General features: G+C 41.7%; 1 protein-coding gene across 2 annotated transcripts in view; it reads left to right on the top strand.

Moving 5' to 3' along the window:
- The window catches only part of RNLS (renalase, FAD dependent amine oxidase), a 269,551-nt gene that overhangs the window by 214,326 nt on the left and 36,153 nt on the right, over window positions 1–19,072 (top strand). For both annotated transcript variants that reach the window (XM_032883033.1, XM_032883032.1), the window contains exon 6: window positions 5,112–5,287. In XM_032883033.1, coding sequence (XP_032738924.1) covers window positions 5,112–5,287 — 176 coding nt within the window. The remainder of the gene's footprint in view (window positions 1–5,111; window positions 5,288–19,072) is intronic.

Genomic DNA, 19,072 nt, shown 5'->3' with positions numbered 1-19,072 from the left:
ACATAAAATCAGAATTAAAGTAGTCAAAGGTTCTTATATGAATCTGGAGAAGGATAAACATATTAACTTTTGACTTTAATTTGGATGCTGAAGTCTATGGGTAATCCCTAAAAACAGAAACCAAGTATATAATGTCCAAACTAGGAAAGAGGAAAAATGAAATAAAGGGTAAAAGCGGTTTAAACAAAAAGAAGGCAATTTTTAAAAAAATTTTAAAAAGAAACAAATGTTGGAAGAGTGGAACAAATAAAAAATAGAAAATAAACTTCAAGGCATTTCTAAATGTAAAGATGTTCACAGAGGATTGTTAAAAGGCATCAGGAAATAGCCGGAAACTGGTAACAGCTTCAGTATGAAGCAAACATTGTCAGGACTAAAAGGAGAAACTGGGAATTTTACCATATTCAGGACAGATGTTTAATATACCTCTTTCACTAATTGATCAGGCAGACAATTCATAAGAACTTAGTTGATTAGAACCACACAGTTGATAAGATTGTCCTAGCAGACTTAACTAAAATTTAATTCAATGACTAAAAACCACTCAAGCACACAGTAACACTTAGGAAAACTGATGATGTTTGAAGCCATTGCAGAGATCTTAAAGTATCATACAGATCACATTCTTTGACTCAACACAATTGAGTCAGGATTTCTTTTAAAAATGGTTTTATTGGGGCATCTGGGAGGCTCAGTCCGTTAAGTGTCTGACTCTTGATTTCAGCTCAGGTCACGGTCTCAGGGTCGTGGGATCGAGCGTCAGGCTCTGTGCTGGGCGTGGAGCCTGGTTGAGACGCTCTCTCCTCTGCGCCTGCCCCTCTCTACCCCTCACGCTTTTGCTCTCTGAAGAGATAAAGTCTTTAAACAAATGTATTTTGTTATAAGTAGCATTGTGTCTTTCAGTGTGTTTAACCTCTTAGTGGTTCTTTTTATGATTGATCTGACCGTGGCTCTGAGGCAGCTCATGTCCTTATTTTAAGATAAATTTCAGTTTTTGTCTGGGGGACAGGGGACAGCTTTGTAAGTATTTCCCTGGAGGGCCTTCTTGAGCTCGGTATTCCATCGGCCGTAGACAGAAATTCTGCCCCACTGCTAACGCTGGGGCTCATGCTGTTGTTAACCAACTCTTAGCTCTTTGACCCCATTCAAAACTGTGGACTAATGGCTATTATAACAAATAAAACAAAATAACAAGTGTTGACGAGGATGCAGAGAAATTGGACGCTTTGTACCTTGCTGGTGGGAATGAGGAAATGGGGCAGCCGCTGTGGGAAATCGATACGGTGGTTCCTCAGACATTTAAACATAGCATTGCCATATGGTCCAGCCATCCCACACCTGGGCACACACCCAAAAGAAGGGAAAGCAGGGCCTCAAATACATATGGGTGCCCCGTGTTCATATCAGCCTCATTCAAAACAGCCAGAAGGCGGAAGAACGCATAAATGGATGGACAGATGACTGAGTACGCAAAACGTGGTCCATCCGTACCCTGGAATAATTCCGTCTTAAAGAGGAAGGGGGTTCAGACACTTGTTGCAACACAGGTGAGCCTTACAGACATCATGCTAGATGAAATAAACCCATCCTGAAAGGATGTCATATTATTCCGTGTCTATGAGCCACGTCAAGTAGTGGGAATCAGAGAGAGGAACAGAATGGTGGTTGACGGGGGCTGGGGGAATGGGGATGGAGGGGCTCCGCATTTCCTGGGTGTAGACTTGACACGGAGAGATTAAAAAGCTCTGGGTACCCACGTCCGTGATGATTGTAGGGCAATGTGGGTGTACTTAATGCGAGACTACTGCATACTTAAAACAGGTTAAAGTGGTGAATTTTAGATTATGTCTATTTTACCACAATAAACAAATATATAAAAACTGCTGTGTCTGTATCCAGGAATAGTCTGCCACGGTTCCTGGGGTGTTGATACAATCATCAGTCTTCAAGCTTTGAGAGAAGCCAACACTATTTTCCCCTTCTGAAGCGACTCTTGCTATGGCATAGAGGCCGAAACAAGAGTATGATCTGGGAGTCTGTCGCATTTGGGTAGCACTTCTTGTCTGAAGAAAGGTTTTATGTGTCCTCATCCATTTAACACTTGTGACAGCCTTGTAAGGTACATAGTAATGTTCCCTTTTAATTGATGTGCGAAGGTGAGGCCCCAGAGATTAAGTTGTCCGGGACCACTGGGCCGTTAGGGTGCTCAGGTTCAAGTACTTACCTTCCCACTAAAGCCCCTGATCTCCCAGTGGACAGAAACATTTGTCGTCTTAACGAGAACTTAACATTTCGTATGCCAAAAGTGAAGTGCTGTGCTTATTAAACTGAATAAAGAGAAGGAGAAGAAAGGTAACATTATTACCACCTTCCCAGTGACCCAAAAATATGGACTATAATGACTCGGGGCTCTGAACCCTACTCACTTACTTGTGGCTGTTCCCAGTGGTCTCTTTCCAAACCCGAGTCACGTTTAAACTCCGGTTGGCTGTTTGTATTTTGGGGCCCTAGCTTCTGAAGATACCCTTTCATTTGGGGGGGGTGGAAGGAGGGGGCAAAGGGAGCGGTCCCTTCAAACTCATTGTTTCAGGTTGCATCGATTCAACTTTTAATCTAAATTCTGGAAAATTTTTGTTTGATTCCAATAAAAACAAGAGCCAGGTTTTCTCTCATTGTCATGCAAGAACGGTTTCATTTTGGGTCTTAAATTTCCTTTTTTACTGTTTTTCTTAGAGTGGATGGCTGATGTAAATGGGAGAAACCTGGCAAGGCACCATCACGGCCCTCAATCATTTTACGAGTTTCCCCCACTCCCAACCCTCCCCCCAGCCCCCCATCAAAATGGCTGGGTCAGCGCAACCTTCAGATTCCCAGCACGCGGCTAGCCTTCACTTTCCTTGGAAGCCTGCCATCCATAATCCAGCTCTGAACTCCGACTCTTGTGCTTCCGAAGGTTGACCCAGTAGTTTTCTCTGTCTTTGGGAAGATTTGGTCCCCAACGGAAGGGGGATGGGGCTGACACCCCCTTGCTGGGAGGAAGCCTCCCTGAATCTATTACTTGGGAACCAAAATAACACTCCTTGGGGGGAGATGGGTGACCAAATTTTTTTTTTTTTTTTTAAGATTTCATTTTGAAGTAATTGCTACACCCAACATGGGGCTTGAACTCAAGGCCCCTGAGGCCAAGAGTTGCATGCTGTGTGGACTGAGCCTGTCCTTGCCCCATGGGTGACAAGATTGGAGGGTTTGAACTCCTGGGTCCTTCCCTGTGTGAGGTACCGCTAACATCTAGCCTGGAGGGTTTAACATGGAATGTTCAGAGGTGGTCCCTCCGTGTCCTCCTCCGTGTTGTTCCAGCCCCTGTGGGGACAGGCTCCTTACACTGTATTTACCGCATGGATTCCAAAGTCAGCTCTCCTATCTCATGCATATAAAAATATTTGGAAGCCCTCACCTGGCTTTAAAATGCTCACAGCGCTTTGGGACTCCCCCTTCCCCTGCGTTCTGCTGTAAAATTCACAATCCAGGATTCTCTGGGCAGAGAGCAGTGGGAAAATGAAGCACTTAAAAAAAAAAAAAGCGCTATCATTCAGGCAAGACCACGGGACCTTTTCTTTTGTCTCTATCGGGAGTATTGCTTCCGATCTCGTGGGTCCCCTAGATGAAGCCCCCGGTCGGTGCCAGAAATTGTGCTGAGCTCTTCCCGGCTGTTCATCTCATAATCCCCACCACAGACCTGTGGGATCAGTACTAAGATTCTGATTTTACAGAAAATGAAACAAAACAAAAACTCTGAAATGGAAAGAAGGTAAGCGGGCCTGTAGCAAGTTAGTGGCTTGATGTTGTGCCACGGAATATTTTTAGTGTGTAAAATTGTTCAAACACACCCGGCTCATCTAGATCGTTGTCTTACCCTCGACAGTCCAAAATGAGAATTTTCAGAATCAGGCTTGCCAGCCCCTGTCAGACCTTACACACTTCAATATTCTCTTCTTTCAGCGAGGGGTGGGGGAGAACCAAATGTCTTATTATGTCATGCATTTTATGTTTTTAAAGATTTATGTATTTTTTTGAAAGAGATAGAGAGAGATCACAAGTGGGGGGCGGGTAGAGGGAGAAGCAGACTCCCTGCTGAGCAAGGAGCTTGATGCGGGGCTCGATCCCAGGACCCTGGGATCATGACCTGAGCCGAAGGCAGACGCTTCACCGACGGAGCCACCCAGGCTCCCCTATTTCATGCATTTTTAGATCTATGATTGCCTCCCCTCAACTTTCTCTTCTACATGATTTAAAATCATAACAACAGGCAGACTCTTAACGTCCCTGTCAAGACTGTGTTTTGTAATGCCTCAGCCACTTTGCTCTCAACCTAAAACTTCATTCGCTTTTCTGTATTCCACCAAAGAGTGAAAGAGACGAAGGTGACGTGCATTATTTGAATTCGTGGAAATGTTGCAAAACAAACACATAAACTCCATGGCAAACAAAAATGGAAAGTAGTTCGTGGGATGAATGAGGATGATTTTACTCTTAGTGCTGCTTCAAAGATAAAGAATGTTCGGAAGTCAAGCCCATTTTTAGAGAGAAGCTTGATTTTTTTTTTTTTTGAACGTGGTAAACATATTTTATTCTGTCACTTATATAATTTCAACAAAATATTTTGCAATCCATTTAACAGACAATGAAGAAGCGTTTACTGAACATCTACTTTGTTCTCAGAATTCAAGGAGAGTATAAGCGATACCTGAGAAACAGCTCCTGCCCTGGGGAACTTATAATTTAGTGGACGAGAGATGGTGATTTTACCTGAGGCAGAAATTACTAGATGTTCCTTTTCCCCTTCCTTCTGGTTCTCTAGTAGGATCTGAAAATTTTTTCTCTAATATATATCGTGACTCTGTCCTCCTCTTCAGAGAAGCTTGATTTTGAATTTCAGAGATAGTCTAACTTGGTGGTCAGGGATTAGAATCTGTTTCCCCCTATTTATGGTCTATTTATGGACTATTTATGGTCTGCTTATTGTGATTCGATCTTAACCCTGATTTGAAAGGCTAACAGACGTTTCCCTCTGACCTGCTTCAAGCCGCGTCTTTGTGTTCCTCTTACACTAGAGTCGTCCGAAGTCGGGCCTTCCCTTGTGGTTCACACCACTGTCCCCTTTGGAGTCACCCACTTGGAGCACGACACTGAGGACGTGCAGGGGCTCATCTTCCAGCAGCTGGAAGGTATCTTGCCAGGGCTGCCTCGGCCAGTTGCGACCCAGTGCCAGAAGTGGAGACATTCGCAGGTAAGAGAACATGCGTGCGAAGACACAATCTTCTTCATCAGTACTCCCTTTTTCTCCTCTCTGTCATTCCGTAGTCCAAGAACAGAACCCTGGGATCCCTGGAGCCAATATTTGTTTGCCCCATGTGTAACCGTAAACTTCTACGGGTCTTATTAGCCCAGTTATTTCTCAATGAGAGCTGCATACAGTTTTCCCCTGAGGTCATGTTCAAAATCCAGCATCGCAAGACTCACACACCCTGAAAAGCTGGGGTTTCGTATTCAGGCAAGGCAAGTTGTAGATCAAAATGCAGCTGTTTCTCTGGGGTTTTCCTAAGTCAGGACTGTGGTTACATAGAAACCACTTTAACCTCCCAAATTTTCTGCAAGAGGTCACATTAACCTTGTAAGTGTATTTTGCTACCACAATTTTCATTTTTATTAAGTTCCCACTTTGGTTTTGACTGCCGCCAGCCAAGCTCCTTGGGGGGACCAAGATGAATACCTGTGTAGTTCAGCTGCTCGAGTTGTTTTTCTGGGTTAGATAAACCTGCTGATCCCTCCACCAGCTCAGATCCAAGCTCTTCACTCTAAGTAAATGTTGACTTTTCCGGAAGTCTCTGCATATACCAACAGAAGTTTGTGAGTATTTGTAGAAAAAGTCTTTTGATCTGTAAACTCAATTGTAAAGCCATTTGGGGGACAGTGGAGCGCAAGACAGAGGAGAAAAGCAGCAGTGATTTTTCTCCCCCTAAGAGCTCCGAGCCCGTTGGTTAGCTGGTTGAGGGAATAGCCCTGGCTATTGGGCACCCAACTTGGGAAACCTTTAGGAAAAAGGGTATTGTGAGAAATTGCAACAGATTCTGTATATTTTACATGTAGGGCTTTCCAAAATCAGAGGAAATGGTAAATTACTTTCTAAAATACTATGGCGTGCCTGTGTGTTTACCTGTGTCTTCTCAAGTTCAATTATACAGGGAACCTTTGGGGAAAATATTTACTTAAATGTATCATGGTCACTTTAGAAGACTTTACTCTTTCCTTTTAAAAGCATTGAAAACCATCTCGAGGGGCACCTGGGTGGCTCAGTGGGTTAAGCCTCTGCCTTCAGCTCAGGTCATGATCTCAAGGTCCTGGGATCGAGTCCCACATCAGGCTCTCTGCTCTGCAGGGAGCCTGCTTCCTCCTCTCTCTCTCTCTGCTTGCCTCTCTGCCCACTTGTGATCTCTCTCTGTCAAATAAATAAAATCTCTAAAAAAAAAAAAAAAAAGAAAACCATCTCGATAGCGAATGTCTTTAAGTGCTAGTAACTCAATTGTAGGTCGGCTTGTAAAAGAAAACAGGGACATCATCCTGTTGCTATAATTTGAAGCTGGATGTATTACACAGCAAGTTCTTTTGCAATTTGTAAATATTCTTGTGACTTCCACAAAATAATGAGCTGAAAAGATGGGTTAAAATCAATTTATTTCTTCAAATGTCATGTGTTAATAGAAATAGGCCCTAACCACAAAATGACCCATCCGAAGTTGTGCAGTATCACAAAATTTAATAAAAAATATCGGAATACAAACCACATCCAAACCCTAGCCATGATTTTTATTACAATTTGGATGTTCTCTCTTGAAATGAGCCCAGTGCATTTATAACTCTGTTGTCACAAAATCTGCATTGGCTGCAAAGTCTAAAAGGGACTAAGTTGTTTCATTAGAACTTAGAAGTTTGAATTTTCCAATATTCCTACCCTACCCATAGTACCTTGAGCATCATTCTACAAAGTGTAACATTATTCTTTATGGCAGAGATCTTGCCTACATGGTGAGATAGAAGAAGGTGATGCTAGATAGATGATAGGTAGGTAGGTAGGTAGGTAGGTGATAGGTAGATGGACAGTAGGTAGGTAGGTAGACAGATGACAGATAGAGGATAGATAGACAGATTATCTCCCATATCACCTTAAAGAAAGGAATAAGGAATGACAGGTCCAAAGACGTAATAGGATTTAACTACTTTTCAGTTATTAATCCCAAGAGAACATCTCGCCAGTGCTTTTCAAAGCTCCATTGTAACCTTTGAAATTTGACATAAATGTGTGCTGCCCTTTTCCCTTGCCGTCCCAGAACACATGCTCTACCTTCAACAAGCGCACAGATGCACGTGCATGAGTATGGTCTCCTACATGTGTAGACTGAAGGGGAAGATTGTGTAGGAACAGGAACAGAAAAGAAAGAGGAACAACCCTTTGGTTTTGAACTTCCATTCACCTCTGAGCAGAGGTGCAGTCCCCATACTGAGAAAATCCCATCCGTGTCTTCTTCCAGTCTGGGTCCTACCCTGTGTTCCTTTTCTTTTCCTCCCCCCTTCTCCTGTTCCATCCCAAAGGGCTCTAATTCTTCACACTCCCACCCCTTTCAGCCCCCTCCCTCCCGCCCCTCTTTCTGATGAACAAATAATAGAGCTCTTCAAACCCTTATTTTATGAAATCCTCAAGGAACCACAGAACTGGCATCCCCCACCCCAGGCAGCAGTGGGTGGCATGGATTCCCCATCTTTTGTCTCCATTCATTTTATTTTTTTCTCTTTTTTCTCTTCTTTTGCGATCTCTGCACTGTGCAGGGTAGGGGAGAGGAGGGAGAGAGAGAGAGAGGGAGCATGGGCGCCCATAGTGTGCAGACCAGGAGCTAGGCCCTTCAAACATGGGATCTCATTTAACATTGAAAGTAGCCTGACAAGATTGCCAGTTTTAACCCAGTCTATCGATGAGAAAACTGAGGCCTCAAAGCCATGAAATAAATTCCCAAAGGTCCCTTGGCTCAGAGGGACAAAGCCAGTCTTCCCACCAGCTGAGTCCTTCATTCTCCCTCGGGCCTGCCACATCATCTTCACAGGTGCTGGGGATTAGAATGAAAGTTACAGAACCGCAGTGATGGAAGGGGGGAAAGAGGTCTGTAGTTTACTCATTTAGCTACTCATTGACTCAATAAGCATTTAACGAATGCCGGTGGCATGCCTGGGACTCAGCTCCCCCAACCCCAAAAGACTATGTCTGATTTGCTGATGGCCTTCTCCTGAGACCCTGAGCTGAATTTTTGGTCTTGAGTAAGATAATGGTGTGTTCTTGTGGGTGCTGCTCTGCCAGGAGGAATGAGGCAGATGAAGGAGGAAGGCGTGTGTGAAAGACTCAGGAGCTGCTCTGTGCCTCCCGTTTGGTTCATCTAAAACACTTGAGTAGGTGGTTCGAACAAACTTAGCCAAGCAATGGCAGGTTTTCATGGTTCTCAGTCCTCCCATGGGCGCTCTTTGCCCTCCAGAATTTAGATGTCCATCCAGTTAGTAGAATGGGATGTCTAAGCCATGATGCATTGCATGAAGGCTTCTGTGACCGGCGTGATGCGCTGATGCTTTCAGTAGGAGAGTCATCACTGGAGATGTCTTTCCGTCTACCTCAACGGCACAGGTGATCAGTCCGACGACCCTCATACTCACTGATATTTACTGTGCTTTCCTCCCTGATTTCCGAGCTTCTCGTGATGCCTTGTTCCAACTACCGTGAATGATGTGCTTGTGAGTTGAACTCTGATTTCCCTCCACCTTTCTTGAGTCCCCAAAAATGCCAGTGGTTCTTTCCCCTGCTTTATTTAGCACATTCATGGAGTACTTTCTTTAAAAATGAACCAACCAACAAAAAACCTCTCACCACTGAATGTTATTTTCAAATACCAAGGAAATCAGGAGAGGAATTTACGGGGAGGGAAGGAATACATTGGTATCTCGGGCAAAATAAATGGATCTGGACTAACATCTGAAGTTTTGTAGTACAATTAGAAATCAGGTTTCTTCTGTGGTTACGTTTTTTTTTTTTTTAACTTGGTCTTTTGCCCTGAGAGGGTGTCTTCTCTCTCCCCAGTGGCTGTCTGTTCATATTTTGTAAGAAGAATCACGATCTCTTTAAGGATCTGATAAAAGCTGGGGAGCCCCGGGTGGTGCAGTTAAGCCTCAGACCCGTGATTTCTGCTCAGGTCGTGATCTCAGGGTCGTTAGATGGAGCCTCCAGTCGGCCTCCACGCTCAGCTGGGAGTTGGCTCCACAGTCTCTCTGCCCCTCCCCCACCCCCACTCGCACGCTCACTCTCTTTCAAATAAATAAATCTTTAAAAAAAGGAATCTGATAAAAGTTATGAGCATGAAGGTTCTCATCACTTCAAAGTATGCATGTACACGTGACCACAGAAATTTCATACAATTATGAGGATTTATAATCAACCTAAAGTCCTCCCCTGAGTCCCCCGTCTAGAGTACTTGCTATAAAGGTTATTCTACTATATCCTGCATAAATCAAGAACTACTCATGGCCTGGTCTTGTGTTGCAGTCAGGGAAACACAACTCCACAACCAAAAGAAATTTAAAATACAGGCATATCTTATTTTATTGCACTTGGCTTTATTGCATGTCATAGATGCTGTGTTTTTTTTTACAAATTTAAGATTTCTGGCAACCCTGGGTCAAGCAAATCTACCGGCGCCATTTTTTTCTCCAACAGAATGTGCTCACTTCCTGTCTCTGTGTCACCTTCTGATAATTCTCACAATATTTCAAACTTTTTCCTTATTATGATATTTATGATGGTGCCCTGTGCTCAGTGATTATGTCTCGCTGAAAGCTCAGACGATGGAGAGCGTTTTGTAACAATAATATATTTCTAAATCGAGGTATGTACATTTTTAAAGACATAGTGCTCCTGCACACTTAATTGACTACAGTATAGTGTAAACATAACTTTTATATGCATGGGATACCAGAAGAATTTCATTTGACTGGCTTTATTACAATCCTCGCTGTGGTGGTCTAGAACCGAACCCTCGGTATCTCCAAGGTGGGCCTGTAACTCCAATCTTTACAAGTACGTTTTTTGAAACTTTAAAGAATAGCCAACATTTGTCATCCTCGCCAGCACTTTTGGAAGTCTCTTTTCTCATTCTCTTTTCTTCCCTTCTGTCTTTCCTTCAGCTTCCTGTTCACATTCTTCACTCTTGACTCGATCCTCTTTCTTTTTTTTTCCTCTTAAACAAGTAACTCTTTGCCCTTTTTAGTGCAATTCCCCATTCTGGCTTCCTCATTACCTCAGTTGGCATAGTCCTCACCAGGAATAGAAAGAATAAAAGAGAGAAGAAAAAACATACAACAGCTTATAGCCAAAATTTTCCTTAGTTGTGTGGGTTCCGTGGGGGGAAAGGTATGCACCCAGAAGAGCCCAAGATCCCCCAGTACTTACATTCTTGTCCCGTGAGATTGATCTCGGGTGTGTCGTGGTGTCTAAGTCAACCCTGGAAGGTCAAATGACAGTTCATATTTTCTTTCTTATATGCATTTTTCCATTATATCGCCCTTGATATCTTATTTTGTGTGGGTTGGAAATAGAAGACAGTGACTGATTGTATGAAAATGCCAAAACTATAAACCCCAAGGATTGTCCTCTTGAAAGCAGTCAGTCACCTTATAAACTACACCCTTATTCCAACACGATGGAGTCCGGCTTTCAGAGCCTGGAGTGCATTCTTCGACCTGTCATTGGTTGGATCAGGTCTTTCAAATTTGAGCTTGAATTTGCTGTTTTAGGAACAAAGCCATTTGGACTTAAATCTTTTGAATAAAATGGATGGTCAGTTTTGATACTTTTCTTAAATGTGACAGATTCAAGCATATGGCCTCCCGGGATAAGTACTCTAAAAAAAAATAATAATAATCATTGTATTTATCAGTTCAAGTACGTTGCTTGCTGTGTTGCTTGCTAGTTCGTGTACATGGTAAAATCATACTGCCACTGGTCCTGTGATTTTTCTCCCCATTTGTGCTTTATAATTTCTGGATTTTTAATGATTTGATTATGTGTGATCTTGGACTCTGGCTTCAGACAGATTTCAGTTCAAAGCCCAGCTCATGGTGGGACTCTGAGCAGGGTAGACTGGTGCTCCCAGCTCCAGGGCCCATCTGTAACCAGTAACGACTGAACCTGCCTCCCAGGGTTGTGGTTGGATTGAAATGGGGCAACACGGTGGAAAGCATTTACCACAGATGCCAAGACGAAGCAAGTTCTCAGGAGGTATTACTAAATGGGTTAACAAAAGGAAGAAGAGAGGACGTGGGATCATTTCCTTGGTGCTTAGGTCGAGTGTCCCTGTCACTTGCTTTCTTTTCTTGACTACCTCTCTCTCTCTCTTAAGATTTTATTTATTTATTTGACACAGAGAGAGAGGGAGCACAAGCAGGAGGAGGGGAAGTGGGAGAGGAAGAAGCAGACTCCCCGCTGAGCAGGGAGCCCAATGTAGGACTCGATTGCAGTACCCTGAGGTCATGACCTGAGCTGAAGACAGATGCTTAATGACTGAGCCACCCAGGTGCCCCTTGACTACCTCTCTTCATGGCCACTTGCTCTCCTACTTTTTTGTTTCTCTTACTCTCCTTTTAGAGTTGCTCTCTCTCCTCTGTGTTCTCTTCTTCACTTATGCCAATAGCCTTGGACAAGGCATGTTTCTGAAGGACTGACTCAGTGCCAGGTGCTATGACCCTTAGTCACACCATTGGGACTGTTGAATAACAGAGCAAGGTGAGACCAAAGACGTGTATTTCTGCGGATGCAAGGAACTCTTGTCAGTTTTTTGTTTTTTTGGTTTTTTTTTTAAGCTTATACATTTTTCAGCTTCTTGCTGTTTATTCCCAGACTGACCTGCACATTCTTTAGTGTTTGGTACTTAAACACACTTCTGCCATTTATGCCATGAGTCAACATTTCCTGGCATGAAACTATGGCCATAAAAGCGCTCTTGCCTATGGGTCATGAGTTTCTGGTAAAGTATGGTGGGACAAAGAGGCCCTTTGGGATCGGTGCACTCTGGCATGACCTAGTCCCTCAAGAGCAAGGCACATAACAGGTGTCAGCCCAAACCATTCCATTGTGTCATCTACTACCTCTTTGTCACCAGCTCGTTACTGACGATTGCTTCAGTTTATTATGAGGTGGCCGCAAGTGTGTGAGATCATTGGCTGAGAAGTTCTGATCATGGAATTAGGGAGGTACAGTCACAGTTTAATGGAAGTTTCTATGAGCCACTATTTCCTCTTTTCACAAAATTCCATATTATGCAAACTGTTAAATGTTTCAACGCATGGGCATTTAATTAAATCATTTTTTCTTAAGTACTCCTGAGACCGACCTTGCCGTATATTCCGTATCATGGTTTTTCAGAAGAACTAATTATTTTGAGCAGCATTCGTTGATGGAAAACTTTTTAAGGTGAGCTGTGTCATTTCTCCTGGACAAATGCTCTATCTGTTCATCTGTCGTCCATGTTATTACTTCAAACTTGGTGACGGGTGTTACCGTATGGATGTGGACACTCCAAGAGAAGTAGGCCTTCTTCCAGAACTGTTCCATAAAGGGTAAGTCTACTAGATCTATTGAGGGTCAACATCAGTATTATGCTATAAAACTAACAAGAAAGTTCAGCTGCCAAGATCTATTTATGTCCACATTAGAAATTAATAATATATATGCAAGTTTCCATTTCACACACCTATATTGAGCTCTTAGCCTATGCCAGACATTATGTGGGATTTGACAGGCTCAAAGACAGCTCCCTTCCTTCAAGGAGCTGGCAGTATAATCAACAAAGCTGACTGAAGAGCAGATAATCACGAGATAGTGTGGTTTGCTATAAAAAAGTATGTATAATACACTCTGTGAACACAGAATTTTTTTTAAGATCTTATTTGTTTATTTATTTACTTGAGATTGAGAGAGAGACAGAGGAGATCATGAGCAGTGGGGAAGGACAGAGGGAGAAGCAGACTTCCCAGTGAGCAAGGGTCCCAATGAAGGACTCGATCCCAGGATCCTGGGATCATGACCTGAGCCGAAGGCAGACGCTTAACCAACTGAGCCACCCAGGCGCCCAAACAGACAGTGTGAGGAGAGTGGTAACACATAACTTCCTAAGAGAAGACGTCACTAGAAATAAATCCTAGAAAATGAAGTCAGACAAGCAAAGGGAATGATGTTAGAATGATGTTCCAAGAGCAGGTGTACTTTCCCAGAGGTGGGAGAGTGCAAGGTGCATTCTTTATTTTCACCTTGATCTTTGTACCTTGGTCTAAAGCACCTGTATAAACATGACAGCCCACATGATCATTTTATTATACTATGTGTGTGTATATATATTCATTATATAGTCTCTCTAATAGTCATTCTCTCTCAAAAATGCCATTTATTTTTTATTTATTTTTAAAAATATATTTATTTATTTTAGAGAGAGAGAATGCAGTGCCAGTTGGGGGAGGGGGAGAGGGAGAGAGAGAGAATCTCAAGCAGACTCCTGGCTGCGTGTAGAGCCCGACACAGGGCTCAGTCTCATGACCCGGAGATCATGATCTGAGCCAAAATCAAGAGTCAGACATTCAACCAACTGAGCCACCCAGGCGCCCTACAAAAAATGCCATTTATTAATCCCCTAGTCTGTGTAGCTCACTGGGCTTTGTACTTAACTCCCCTTCAGCCTGCAAGCACCCTGTGGAGTGTCCACTCCTTCCCCATTGCGCAGATGTGGAAGTTGGGAAGTAGAGGCTTAGTACTTTCCGTGAGGTTCTTCCCCCAAGAGGTGGCAAAACCAGAATTCAGCCACAGGTCTGTTGAAAAGCCAGTGCTTCCAAACACCTCACTCTACTGCCAGTAATTGTTTGAATTCTGGCTTTCCCCCAATTAAGACACATTCTTCTATCATCATTATTTTGCTGCTGTCAGCTAGAAATAATAGTTAACATTTATGCTCTGATTTTAGAAAGCACTTTTCTACTTCTTTTCATTTGCTCCTCACAACAATTCTGACAGATCAGGAAATAAATATGACTATCTTTGCTTCAAATGAAGAAACTGGGGTTAATGTTGCAGGTTTTGTCTAATATGACGCAACTAGTAAGTAACAAAATAGAAATTGAAATGTTTCATTTTAGATTCAAAAGTCCACATTTCACAGTCTATGCAAAAATTAACTAAATGTGGATCATAGACAATAAAATCTTAAAACTAGAAAATTTCTATGTGAAAACAGGAGAAGATTTTATGATCTTGGGTTTGGCAAACATTTCTTAGATAAGACACAAAAAGCACAAACAATAAGAAAATAAATTGATAAACTGGGCTTGATCAAAATTAAAAACAATGTCTTTGAAAGACACTGTTAAGAAAATGAAAGGTTAAGACACAGAATTGGAGAAACCATTTGTAAAAACATATATCTGATGAGAATAGCATCCAGACTATATAAAGACCTGTCACAAATTTGGTAATAAGAAAACAAATGGCCCAATTATTTAAAAATGGACAAAAAATTTGGAAAAGCAATGTACTAGAGGAGAGGTATGAATTTAACCATGGAGATGTAAGAGATCTACAATGAAAACTGTAAAACATTGCTGAAAGAAATTAAAGAAGACTTAAATACAGGAAAATATACTGTATGCTCATAGATTGGGAGACTTAATTATTGTTTCTTAACTAAACTCTGTGCCCAATGTGGGGCTTGAACTCATGACCCTGAAATAAAGAGTCCCGTGCTCTACTAACTGAGCCAGCCATGTCCCTGGGAGATTTTAAAATGACAATATCACCCAAAGTGACAGACTTATTGTAATCACTATTAAATTCCCAATGGCCTTTGCAGAAATGCTGAAATTTATATAGAGTTGCAAGGGACCCCAAATAGCCAAAACAATCTCAAAAAAAGAACAAAGCTGGAGGAATCACACTTTCTGATTTCCAAACTTACTACAAAGCTACCCTACTCCAAATAATGTAGTAATGGCATAAGAATAGACATACAGATTAATGGACTAGAACTAAGATAAACCCACACTTATTGCCAATTGATTTCTGATAAGGTTCCCAAAAACATTCAGTGGGAAACAAGAATCTTCAACACATAGGGCTGGGACAACTGGACATCCACACACAAAAGAATGAAGTTGAAACCTTAAGTCACACACCGTGTAAAAACTTACCCCAAGTGGATTAAGAACCTAACTCTGCCAGCTAAAATCATAAAATCTTAGAAGAAAACATAAGGGAGAATCTTCACAACCTTGTATTTCACAGTGGTTTCTTAGATATTACACCGAAAGCATAAACAACAAGAGAAAAAATAAGTAATTCAGACTTCATCAAAATTCACAACTTGGGTACATCAAAGGATTATCAAGAAAGTAAAAAGACAGCCCATAGGATAGGAGAAGATATTTGCAAATCACTTATCTAATAAGAGTCTACAATCCAGAATATATAAAGAACTCTTACAACTCAACAGCAAAAAATCGAACAATCGAATTTTAAAATGGGTCAAGGACTTGAATAGACATTTCTCCAAAGAAGAGATACGAATGGTCAAGAAACATAGGAAAAGATGCCCAGTGTCCTTAGTCATTAGGGGAATGCAGATGAAAACCACAATGAAGGACCATCTTATAACCACTAAGATGAATGTAATTTTAAAAAGAAAAAGAAAGAAAGAAAAGGAAAAGAAGAAATGCTGGTAAGGATGTGGAGAAATTAGGATGTTCCTACCTTGCTGGTGGGCATATAAAATGGTTTGGATGTTGTGGAAAACAGTTTGGCAGTTCCTCAATAAGTTATACAGAGAATTGCAAGATAACCAAAATATCCCCCTCCTGTATAACCAAAAGAGATGAAAATGTTCAAACAAAACTGTGTCCACAAATGTTTATAGGAGCCCTATTCACAATAACTAAAGGTGGAGATAGGCCAAATGTCCATCATGGACATGAATGGATAAACAAAATATTGTATATCTATAAGATGGATTATCATTGAAGCATAAAAAAATAATGAATTATACCTCAATTAAAAAATCAGTCATTCAGATGCTGGCGAGGATGCAGAGAAAGGGGAACCCTCCTACACTGTTGGTGGGAATGCAAGCTGGTGCAACCACTCTGGAAAACAGCATGGAGGTTCCTCAAAAAGTTGAAAATAGAGCTACCCTACGACCCAGCAATTGCACTACTGGATATTTACCCTAAAGATACAAATGTAGTGATCCGAAGGGGCACGTGCACCCGAATGTTTATAGCAGCAATGTCCACAACAGCCAAACTATGGAAAGAACCTAGATGTACATCAACAGTTGAATGGATAAAGAAGAGGTGGTATATATATACAATGGAATACTATGCAGCCATCAAAAGAAATGAAATCTTGCCATTCGCGACGACATGGATGGAACTAGAGGGTATTATGCTTAGTGAAATAATTCAGTCAGAGAAAGACAAGTATCATATGATCTCCCTGATATGAGGAAATGGAGATGCAACATGGGGGGTTTGGGGAGTAGGAAAAGAATAAATGAAATAAGATGGGATCAGGAGGAATACAAACTGTAAGAGACTCTTAATCTCACAAAACAAACTGAGGGTTGCTCGGGGGAGGGGGGTAGGAAGAGGATGGTGGGGTTATGGACATTGGGGAAGGTATGTGCTATGAAGTGTAAACCTGGTGATTCACAGACCTGTACCCCTGGTGCTAATAATACATTATATATTAATGAAAAAATAAAAAATTAAAAAAAAATCAGTCATTAAGGGGGCACTTGGGTAGTCAGTTAAGCGTTGACTCTTGGTTTCAACTCAGGTGATGATCTCGGGGTCCTGGGATTGAGCCCCCCATTGGGTCTGCCCCTCCCCCTGCTCTCTTGCTCTCTAAAATAAATAAATAAATCTTTAAAAAAAATCAATCGTTAGGTGGGAAATATGTCTTCAACATATTTCTTTTTTTTTAAATTTATTTATTATTTTAATTTTATTTTTTATAAACATATATTTTTTTCCCCAGGTGTACAGGTCTGTGAATCACCAGGTTTACACACTTCACTGCACTCACCATAGCACATACCCTCCCCAATGTCCATAATAACCCCCCCCAACCCCCCTCCCCCCAGCAACCCTCAGTTTGTTTTGTGAGATTAAGAGTCACTTATGGTTTATCTCCTTCCCAATCCCATCTTGCTTCATTTACTCTTCTCCTATCCCCTTAACCCCCATGTTGCATCTCCTCTCCCTCATATCAGGGAGATCATATGATAGTTGTCTTTCTCCGATTGACTTATTTCGCTAAGCATGATACACTCTAGTTCCATCCACGTCGTCGCAAATGGCAAGATTTCATTTCTTTTGATGGCTGCATAGTATTCCATTGTGTATATATACCACATCTTCTTTATCCATTCGTCTGTTGATGGACATCTAGGTTCTTTCCATAGTTTGGCTATTGTAGACATTGCTGCTATAAACATTCAGGTGCACGTACCCCTTCGGATCACTACGTTTGTATCTTTAGGGTAAATACCCAGCAGTGCAATTGCTGGGTCATAGGGTAGTTCTATTTTCAACATTTTGAGGAACCTCCATGCTGTTTTCCAGAGTGGTTGCACCAGCTTGCATTCCCACCAACAGTGTAGGAGGGTTCCCCTTTCTCCGCATCCTCGCCAGCATCTGTCATTTCCTGACTTGTTCATTTTAGCCATTCTGACTGGTGTGAGGTGGTATCTCATTGTGGTTTTGATTTGTATTTCCCTGATGCCGAGTGATATGGAGCACTTTTTCATGTGTCTGTTGGCCATCTGGATGTCTTCTTTGCAGAAATGTCTGTTCATGTCTTCTGCCCATTTCTTGATGGGATTATTTGTTCTTTGGGTGTTGAGTTTGCTAAGTTCTTTATAGATTCTGGACACTAGCCCTTTATCTGATATGTCGTTTGCAAATATCTTCTCCCATTCTGTCAGTTGTCTTTTGGTTTTGTTAACTGTCTCCTTGCTGTGCAAAAGCTTTTGATCTTGATAAAATCCCAATAGTTCATTTTTGCCCTTGCTTCCCTTGCCTTTGGCGATGTTCCTAGGAAGATGTTGCTGCGGCTGAGGTCGAAGAGGTTGCTGCCTGTGTTCTCCTCAAGGATGTTGATGGATTCCTTTCTCACATTGAGGTCCTTCATCCATTTTGAGTCTATTTTCGTGTGTGGTGTAAGGAAATGATCCAATTTCATTTTTCTGCATGTGGCCGTCCAATTTTCCCAACACCATTTATTGAAGAGGCTGTCTTTTTTCCATTGGACATTCTTTCCTGCTTTGTCAAAGATTAGTTGACCATAGAGTTGAGGGTCTATTTCTGGGCTCTCTATTCTGTTCCATTGATCTATGTGTCTGTTTTTGTGCCAGTACCATGCTGTCTTGATGATGACAGCTTTGTAGTAGAGCTTGAAGTCTGGAATGGTGATGCCACCAACTTTGGCTTTCTTTTTCAATATTCCTTTGGCTATTTGCGGTCTTTTCTGGTTCCATATAAATTTTAGGATTATTTGTTCCATTTCTTTGAAAAAAATGGATGGTACTTTGATAGGAATTGCATTAAATGTGTATATTGCTTTAGGTAGCATAGACATTTTCACAATATTTATTCTTCCAATCCAGGAGCATGGAACATTTTTCCATTTCTTTGTGTCTTCCTCAATTTCTTTCATGAGTACTTTATAGTTTTCTGAGTATAGATTCTTAGTCTCTTTGGTTAGGTTTATTCCTAGGTATCTTATAGTTTTGGGTGCAATTGTAAATGGGATTGACTCCTTAATTTCTCTTTCTTCTGTCTTGTTGTTGGTGTAGAGAAATGCAACTGATTTCTGTGCATTGATTTTATATCCTGACACTTTACTGAATTCCTGTACAAGTTCTAGCAGTTTTGGAGTGGAGTCTTTTGG

This window comes from Lontra canadensis, unplaced genomic scaffold (genome assembly GCF_010015895.1).
Source record: "Lontra canadensis isolate GAN:19392208 unplaced genomic scaffold, GSC_riverotter_1.0 scaffold85, whole genome shotgun sequence".
Classification (NCBI taxonomy): domain Eukaryota; kingdom Metazoa; phylum Chordata; class Mammalia; order Carnivora; family Mustelidae; genus Lontra; species Lontra canadensis.
This window is presented reverse-complemented; position numbering and strand designations above follow the sequence as displayed.